We start from the raw sequence: 9729 nt of genomic DNA, 5'->3' as shown, positions 1-9729 counted from the left end.
CCTAAGCCCTCGTTGAGGGGTGTGTTTGAGCATTTAGGAGAGGACTCCAGTGCTCCTCAGCGACAGACACAGCCGCCTCTGTGGTGTCTGAAGGCCCTGGTCGTGGTGACGCTAGATTTCCGCCCTGGGCGCCTCCTGTGGACGTGGAGGCATCACCACTCTGCACTGGCAGACTCAGCATGGAGTTGGAGCAGAGTCTGACACGAGCACTTGCCATCCCAGGCGTTTCAGTTCTGACTGAGAAGGTAGATGCACAGGGGAGGAGAGGGCCCTTTCGAGCTCCGCTCTGCCTCCACCACTCATTCCCTAACCCCGCAGCCTCAGCGCCCTCATCTGTAAAATGGGGAGTTTTGCCTACAGGGTTCAGCACAATGCCAGCCTGACATAGGAACCCCAGTGGATTATCAGTTTTGCCATTATCCCCTGCATCCTGGAGGTGACACCGCCTGGTTAATAGGCAACACTCCCGATGGCCCAGCACAGCCCCAGGGCAGCAGGAGGCTGGCCTGTAGCCAAGAATGCATGGTGGAGGGGGCCTGGAGGGGGACTGCAGCTCCTCCTCTTCCTGCTTCCTCCCTGCTCCACCCCGTGCCTAGGGCAGCACAAAAGCCAATCGCTAGCAAACTCCCTGCCTAGCAAGGCCCGGCCTGGGGCAGAAATGGCTGCAAGTGGCCGAGGTCTCTGCAAGGCTGTGGCCGCCTCTCCCTTCCCGGCTTGGAGACGAGCTCACACGGAAGCCAGGGGAGGTCTGAAGCCTGAGTATGATGCGGTGGTGATAGGAGCAGGTAAAGTGGTAAAGCAGGCCGGGCCAGAGCTGAGGGGCGGGAAGGCAGCCCTGCTCAGAGCTTGGTGGGGAGGGGGAGGGGGAGCCAAGCCCCACTGCTCTCTCCTCTGGCATAACCCAGCCAGAAGTGTATACGCTAGCAGCGGCTGCAATGGAAAGCCCTTCCGTCTGGCAGGCAGGCATCTGGGATTCTGGTGCTGGCTCTGCTGTGTGGCCTGGGGCAAATGCTTGCCTTCTCTGGGCTTGGATCTTCCCATGGAGAATGACAGGAAGACTAGGTGAGCTCAGGGTTTTCCCTATATCTCTTGCAAAGTGACCTAGTTTCCACCACATTCTCAGCCTATGGTTTGTAAGGGTTGGAAAGAGCCCTGGGCCAACAGACAAGTGAAATCCAGCACCCCGCGCCCTCAGTGCCTTGAGTTCTGGTCACCACTACCTCACCACTGAGGCCACTCCTCGTCACAAGAAACTGCAGTCATTTCATAAAGGCCAGTTAGGATAAAACAGAACTGAGTCCCAGAGTTCCTACTGCGTGTCTGCAGAGGAGATGGACCCCATTGCCTTGCAGCTCTGGGACATTTGGGGATCTGCAGTGATCCTGCCACACTTTGCCAACCCCTGGGCTCAGAGTATCACAGTCTACTGGGTGCTAGGGGAAGAGGCAGGCCCAGGACCAGGTGGTCTTTCCTTAGTGCCTTCCTTTCACACTTGCAGAGGGCCCCAAATGCATGATTGCCAACTAGGTCTATACAGAGATAATGAGGGGACCGAAAGCAGATGGCACTCAACATGCAGCTTTGAGGGCATGCCTTCATTTTCATATGTACTAGAGCAGTTGCGAGCTGGTAGATACTCAACACTCACCTCTCCAGGGAAAAATGTGTGATGTATGTGTTTGTGTACATGTATATATATATGTAAATATACACACATATGTGTATATTTACATACATATATATACACATATACACATGCTTATTTTAAATATTGAAATAAAAGATACACTGCACACAATTTTACAAATAAAGATACAATACTCTCAATTTAAATGCAGTCTACCCAAGTGATTCTTACCAAAGGCTTTCTTTGATTTTGCCAAACTCAGTAGCCAACCTATAGTTGCAAATGACAAATAAGGGTAGCTCCAAAGAGAATGGTGCTCCATATTTTCTGTAAAGAGTAGGATGATCGTGAAACGAAACAACAAAGATTTATGTCCCAACCTTACTCCTTTATTTTTTAAAATTTATTTTTATTTTATTTATTTATTCATTTATTGAGATGGAGTCTTGCTCTGTTGCCCAGGCTGGAGTGCAGTGGCGCAATCTCGGCTCACTGCAACCTCCGCCTGCTGGGTTCAAGCAATTCTCTTGCCTCAGCCTCCCGAGTAGCTGGGACTACAGGCACCCACCACCACGCCTGGCTAATTTTTGTATTTTTAGTAGAGACGGGGTTTCACCATGTTGGCGAGGCTGATCTCAAACTCCTGGCCTTGTGATCCACCCGCCTCAGCCTCCCAAAGGCCTGGGATTACAGGTGTGAACCACTGCGCCCGGCCTCCTTCTTTAAATGACAGGAATGATGTTACTCAAATAAGATAATATTGTTCTAATACTAGAATATTTCCTTCAATTTTTGTGCTATTTATTCATGCTATAACAGCTAACGCTGTTAGGTTTAATCTGCATTATTAGCATTTTCCCATCACTTTCTTAAGCCTGACCACAAAAAATAAATTCAGCCCTTCTGTGTAATATTTGCTGATGACAGTGGTGTAAATACTCCCACCATAGCCTTTTCTATTACCAAGATGAGGTTGCTCAATGTGATTGAGGAGAGATACCCAGTAGCACATCATTGTATAGTGTGTCCACCATGCAGATATGTACAGAGGCCAGTGACTGCCAGGGCATGGGCAACAGTGTATAGTGTGTCCACCATGCAGATACGTACATAGAGGCCAGTGACTGCCAGGGCATGAGTAACAGTGTATAGTGTGTCCACCATGCAGATATGTACATAGAAGCCAGTGACTGCCAGGGCATGGGCAACAGTCAAATGTAGTAAAACAAATAGGAGGTAGTGTGTTTTGAGTATTTGTTACCTTTGTTTTTAATTTATTTAATTGTAAGCTTATATAATTTAGTTTATATCAATGGCTGTTTGACAGCCGGCTCACAAACTCCCCGGGCTGGTGGGAGCCATCTCCAGCACCTCACTTAGCCTCAGAGAAGCCCCCTGCCTCCTTCTGTGCTCGGCCACAGCTTACCCTGCTGTCTCCTAATGGGGAAGGTTGACTTTAGGTCACCAGCTGCCTTGGTGACTTGCCTACAAGTGCGAGTGAGTCTCAGTGTGTGAGCTTTTCCTTGACATGATTTCTTTAGTTGCTAAACATACCATAAAGCCTGGTTTAAAGGCATCTTGGGCCTCAGTGAGGAACAGAATGTCATCTTCTGAGACAAGGGTTACCTCTGAGTCCCTGAAGGCACACTGGCACCTGGCCGCCACCTTGAAGATGAATCTCATTTAGTCATTTGACTAAATGTGCCTGAGAGTGACTGAGGGGCTTGTTAAAATGGAGATTCCTGGCCCATACCTGGTGACCAGCATTCTGAGGGCGGGAGGTGACTCCCAGAGGTCAGTCAGCACATCCACCCAACCAACACTGCCTGATGCAGGCAGCTGCAGAGCCCACGCCCAGAGCAGCTCCTCAAGGGCCCAGGCGCCTGCTATGGGGCCCCTGAGGCAGGTCTGGGGATTAGCAGAGCCCGCAGCTGAAGTCCTCTTCAAGGGAACAGAGGTGTCACCAGAAGCCAAGGAGGGCTCAGCCAGGACTTGAGGGTGGGCACTGGGAGGGGGTCTTGTGCTTTGGATCCTTGACCTTACTCATTTGAGGTGTGCCATGATTGAACTGGACCCAGTTGCCTGGAAAACTATGAGTTTTCCAAGATCGATCATCAGCACCAATTAAAAGACCAATAGCTCCCATTTATCTCATCCTTGCCACACTGCAGGGTCCCTGGCACCCTCTGTTCCCCATATGAAGAAACTCAAGGCTCAGGGCAGCTGATGACTCTCTGAGGTCATGCCCTGGCAAACAGCAGAGGCTGGGCTGAGCCCAGGACTGTCTGCCTTTAGTTTGCTGCATGTCTTTGAGAGACAGATTCCATCTGTTCATGAGTCCCACTGGCACATTGTTTAAACTTTCTTATGAACATTTTCAAAAGCCCATACAAATAAAGAGTATGTCAACCAGCACTTTTTAAGATGAACTGTAACCAACTAGCTTCTCACATGCTTCTCATATGGTAAGAGTTAATTTTAGCTCATGAAACTTTTGGTTCTGTGAAACACCTGCTGAACAGACTCCTGGGAAGGGGGTCTGTGGGAGTCGACATTTATACATCCTCCCAGGTGATTCTGAGCTTATCAGAGCTGGAGAGGCACTTGCTACCCAGGGGCTTGGTGTGGAACGTGAGATGCCAAAGCCAAATTCAGGCCTCTCAGCTCAAGGCACCCTGAAGCACAGCTAGTCACTCCAGCACATGTTGAAGCTGTGCACGTTTACTTCATGTTGAACTGTTCATGTTTTATTTTTGGAACACTGGGGATTGGCAAAAAAAAAAACCCATGTGAATAAAGCCTTCTAGGGCACCACTGTGCCGATTGTGAACCACACGTGGACAAAACAAGCCGCGCTTGACAGCAACTACCTACATGACCAGCACTCCCCTGGATGCTGATGCTGCCATGCGAGACGGGACGTTGGCGCACCAGCATGCCAGCCACCCATTGCTTCTCCTGCTTGCCAACTCAACCGTGCTGCTCTCTCAGACACCATCACTTGCGCCTCCCAAGCGATGGAAGCCCTGGCGATGCTCTCATGAGCACCTCACTCCAGCAGAGCCCCTGACCAAGCCAGGGGAGCAGGACTTTTCCAGCCAGGGCAAGAACCAGGGTCTTCTGACTCCTTGAAGATCTGGTGTTTCATGGAGTTGAACTAGATGCTGTTCCAACATCTGAGTGCGGGAAGGGGAGGGGAGGGTCACCAAGGATCTTCATGGCATGGGGACGGGCAGCGGGGAGCACATTCCTCAAGGACTGTCTGTCTGCCCGCCCGCTGACCAGTGGTGCTTTCCTTCCCTGTCCCGTTTTGTTGCAGGACACAACGGACTGGTGGCTGTGAGTACCTCCCCACTTGATCCCACTTCACTGGCCCCTGGGCGTGTGGCTCTCAGCAGCCTGGGAAGGAGTGTGAAGAAGCAGGTGGGATAAGGGCCTTGAGAGAGAAGGAAAAGGCAGCCTAGTCGATGCTCTCTGCTCTCCAGCACTGACTGGGGGCTGGGTCGAATGCTCATCTGCAGCCAGCTGAGGACATCACAGGCTCCTTTCCTCCCCTTCCCCTGATGGGGAAAGGTGGTTTCCCCATGGCCTGTAAGGGAGTCAGGGAGCTTCCAGAAACAAGCTGACAAGGCGGGGAAGCATGTAACCAACATAGCATGGGAGCAGGTGGGAACCAGGGGATTGGGCACCTGGGGCGGGGTGGGGGCCCTTGACTCCAGATCATAGACAGCCCTTGTGTCTAGAGCCCTGTGTTCCCAGCCAGGTCCAGGCCAGGTACCACCTTGGAGTACATAGCTGCTATGTGGCCAAAGTGTGCCCTGGAGACATTGAGGAGCTCAGTCTAGCAGAAGGGCCTGTGCCCTGTCCCCAACACAACTGACTTCAAGATCCCAAACTGAGCTGGGTATCCCAGAGCTATCCTTAGCTTATGCTTCTGTAACCTGAGTCCAGATACCTCCAGGAGGCCACAGCAGGCATTCAAGGCCACAAAACAAATGTGGAACATCTTCTTGAAGCAGCAGCAGCTCTAGAACATCAATATAGGGGGAAACTGTGGGTGTGCTAACGGACTGATGTTAAACCTTGATACTTTGCCTGATGTCTAAGTTTTACTTGAACATTTTACGTGGGGCATTTTGTAACTCAATGGATCAGTAATTTAAAACATTGATTTTATTTTATTTTAATTTTTTTTGAGATGGAGTTTTGCTCTTGTCACCCAGGCTGGAGTGCAATGGCATGATCTCGGCTCACTGCAACCTCTACTTCCCGGGTTCAAGCAATTCTCCTGCCTCAACCTCCTGAGTAGCTGGGATTGCAGGCAGCCGCCATCATGCCTGGCTAATTTTTGTATTTTTAGTAGAGACGGGGTTTTGCCATGTTGGCCAGGCTGATCTCAAACTCCTGATCTCAGGTGACCCGCCTGCCTCAGCCTCTGAAAGTGCTGAGATTACAGGCGTGAACCACTACGCCCGGCCTGATTTTATATTAATATAAACAAAGATTCATCTCCCAGCTCTGCCACTTTGTGAAGGTTAAGGTGTCACTTAGCCTCTCCGAGTCACGGTAAAATGGAACAATGGCACCTGCCCTCACAGAGCTGCTGTGAAGGTAATAGATCATTTGCTGCTAGGACCTGCCACATGCAGCCTTGCCCAAATGGTGGCTGTTATTACTGGAAGTTTCCAGGCCAAGGAAGGCTGGCCTCCACGCCCTTCGCCCAAAGCCCACCAGGAACACACTTGTAGTTAGTCTAGTTTGGTTTCTTGCTCTTTGCAGCGAGGGAACTCACATCAGGGGAACCTCGGGTTGCCTCAGTAGGAAGGTGTTAGAAAGAACCTAGCACAGGATTTGAGCTTTGGTGATTTGAGGGAAGGCCTACGAAAATAGGGGTTGCCATAGATTAGATACTGTCAGGAAGGAGGGACAGCCCTGCAACTGGGCAGCTCAAGAAATCTGATCTGTGGGGAGGAGAGACGAGTGTGCAGAGAGCAGTAATTGATAAAGAAGTAGCAGTCACTCATTTCAGCCAAGAGGGGTGTTCGGTATTTTCTGGATGGCACAGAGACATTGCTTTTGTTTGTGCTTGCCTCGTTTTATCATAGTCTCATAGAAACCTTATTTGAGGTTGTCAATCTGTGAGATCGTTCCTGTGTAATAGGAGAATGACGCAGCTCACCTTGCGTGCCAGGCCTCAGCCACTGAGTGACAGCTGCTGTTTCTTTCTCAGTAGGTTATGATAGGAGGTTATGTTAGGGGGATAGATGCTGGTTTCACGCTGTCTAGTTTCAATTCCCAACACCTCTACTCATCAGCTCTGTGAGCCTGAGGCAAGCTGTTAACCTCATTGGGCCTCAGTTTTCTCATCTGTAAAATGGGAGAATCATAGTACCTACCTCTTGGCTGGTGGGAAAAATTAAACAAGACAATGTACTCACTGCTTCTGGCACATAATAGCTGCCAAGTGAGCTTTTTGAAAAGTCCGACTTTTGCATGGCACCATTCCTGTGGTCACAGGGCCAGCATTTTAGATCGGTAGATTCACGACCAGTTTGGTTCAACAAATATTTATTGATTTTTCCACTAAGTGCTAGAAAAAAATTAATAGAAATCCTTGCATCATTTGTTCTCCCAAAATAAAGCTCTGCTATGAACTGCTTCATTTACTGAGTACATTCTCTGTGCCAGGGACCACTTAAAGCCCTGTCTAGGAACCAGCTCAGTTAATCTTCACAGCAGCCTTATGAAGTGGGTAAAGCCGGGACTATTTTCATCAGCCCCATTTTTGCATGTGAACAAACTGAGGCCAGACGGATCAGGTACTGAGGCTGCAGCAGCAGAGAGAGAACGAGGGGCTGAACCTGGGTGGAAGGGTCAGCATTCACAAGTTCCACTTCACTGTGCTGCGCTTGTAGGAGAAATGAGGCTTGCTCCCTGCCTGGAGGAGAGCGACATCCCAGGGCAGGGTGGCAGGAAGCAGCGTGAGTCCCCGAGGCACCAGGTCTCTAAGGAGGGAAGACCACCTTCAGTTGGGAAGTGGAGGGGCGGGAGCAGGCCTGTCGGATCTTAGAGGACATCTAGAAAAGACGAGGGTGGAAAGGGAAGCACGGGGAAGGGCATTCCCAGAGGCAGGAACAGCATGAGCGGGGCAGGGAGGCCATGGGGTGTGGGCCATACTGGCCTATAGTGAGGACCTTAGTCTGCGGGTCAGCCCGAGGGAGCCCTGACATTTCAGAGGGATAAAGGGAGGGCCCCGTGTGCTGCCCCACTTCCCAGGCAGCGTACCTGCAGAGACTGGGGGTGAACACCGCCATCTTCGAGAGGCGCCATGTGATCGGGGGTGCAGCTGTCACTGAGGAGATCATCCCAGGTGAGCTCTGATGTGGCATGGGGGAGTGGAGGGCAGTGACTCCGGGTGACAGACTTCATCCCTGGTGACCCCGGGTGACAGTCTTCATCCCTGCTGAACCCTGCTGACAATCTCCATCCCTGCTGACCATCTCCATCCCTGCTGACCCCTGGTGACGATCTCCATCCCTGCTGACCCCTGGTGACGGTCTCCATCCCTGGTGACCCCAGGTGACGGTCTCCATCCCTGGTGACCCCGGGTGACGGTCTCCATCCCTGGTGACCCCTGGTGACGGTCTCCATCCCTGTGACTCTGGTGAGGGTCTTCATCCCTGCTGACCCCTGGTGACAGTCCTCATCCCTAGTGACCCCTGGTGACGGTCCTCATCCCTGGTGACCCCTGGTGACGGTCTCCATCCCTGCTGACCCCTGGTGACGGTCTCCATCCCTGCTGACCCCTGGTGACGGTCTTCATCCCTGGTGACCCTGGTGACGGTCTTCATCCCTGGTGACCCTGGTGACGGTCCTCATCCCTGGTGACCCCTGGTGACGGTCCTCATCCCTGGTGACCCCTGGTGACGGTCCTCATCCCTGGTGACCCCTGGTGACAGTCTTCATTGGATTCGGTTTCAGGGTTTAAGTTCTCCCGCGCATCCTACCTGCTCAGCCTGCTGAGGCCGCAGATTTACACTGATCTGGAGCTGAAGGTAGGGCCCCCCCCGCCGGCCCGATTGCACGGAGGGAGGAGGCAGTTCCATCTTCCCAACCTGGGTGTCGGGTCCCTGTTCTGTGCCCGAGGTGATGCCCACCCCTGAGGGCTCCCTCTTCCACCCAAGTCTTGTGTATCCCACGTGGTCTCCCTGCTGCATTCCCACAGATGGGTTTTGTCTCGTCCATGTAGTGTCTTGAAAAGTGGGAAATTTCATCCAAAAATCAGGCTTCTTTTGAAGAATGAGCTTTGTCACCCTCAGGCCCATGTGGGACACCTATCTGAAGCCTTGGGCGCCTGAGCTTACAGCTGCCTTGGGACATGAGCCCGATTTCTGCCCTCATTGAACTTGAGAGCTGCTTCCCTCTCTTGGCAGCTGGAGCAGGAAGTGGGGCCTGGGGACTTTTCTGGCTCCCGGGCTTTTTGGAAGGTTCCTGGGAGTCTCATCTGGCGCTGTTTGCCTCTCTTAGTCTGCTGACCTTTGTCCACAACCTGGCCCAACCCTGCCCCCCACCCTTTCACCTTCCTTCACCCCCACTGTCTTATAAACAGCGTCGCCACATTCTTGAGGCTGATTGGCTTCTACCTGCTTAGTGCCACTGTCACTCACCACTCAGAGAAAAGGGTTCTTGGTGCCATCTGCAGCTGCCACTCACGTTGGTGCCATCCTTTTTTTTTTTTTTTTTTTGAGACGGAGTCTGGCTCTGTCACCCAGGCTGGAGTACAGTGGCGCGATCTCGGCTCACTGCAAGCTCCTCCTCCCGGGTTCATGCCATTCTCCTGCCTCAGCCTCCCGAGTAGCTGGGACTATAGGCGCTGCCACCACGCCAGGGAAATTTTTTGTATTTTTAGTAGAGATGGGGTTTCACCGTGTTAGCCGGGATGGTCTTGATCTCCTGATCTCGTGATCCACCTGCATCAGCCTCCCAAAGTGCTGGGATTAACAGGCGTGAGCCACCGCACCCGGCCACGTTGGTGCCATCTTTGCTCTAAATTCAAAATTTTAAACTAGTAAGATGTCCAGCTGTTGTTCACAGCTCTTTGG

At 51.9% G+C, this 9729-nt stretch overlaps 1 protein-coding gene across 15 annotated transcripts in view; it reads left to right on the top strand.

Annotated features, from left to right (window-relative positions):
- Positions 1-202: 202 nt before the first annotated feature.
- PYROXD2 (pyridine nucleotide-disulphide oxidoreductase domain 2) overlaps positions 203-9729 on the top strand; it is a 32417-nt gene continuing 22890 nt past the window's right edge. The window contains exons 1-4 of one of the 15 annotated variants that reach the window (XM_063710395.1): positions 203-785; positions 4947-5050; positions 7904-7997; positions 8609-8682. In XM_063710395.1, the coding sequence (XP_063566465.1) occupies positions 470-785; positions 4947-5050; positions 7904-7997; positions 8609-8682 (588 nt within the window). In that variant the 5' untranslated portion in view covers positions 203-469. The remainder of the gene's footprint in view (positions 786-4946; positions 5051-7903; positions 7998-8608; positions 8683-9729) is intronic. The other 14 variants (XM_063710394.1, XM_063710393.1, XM_063710397.1 and 11 more) reach the window with 14 other exon arrangements.

Source organism: Gorilla gorilla, chromosome 8 (assembly GCF_029281585.2).
Source record: "Gorilla gorilla gorilla isolate KB3781 chromosome 8, NHGRI_mGorGor1-v2.1_pri, whole genome shotgun sequence".
In the NCBI taxonomy this organism is placed as follows: domain Eukaryota; kingdom Metazoa; phylum Chordata; class Mammalia; order Primates; family Hominidae; genus Gorilla; species Gorilla gorilla.
Note: the sequence above shows the minus strand (reverse complement) of the source record. Positions and strands in the feature narration are given on the sequence as shown.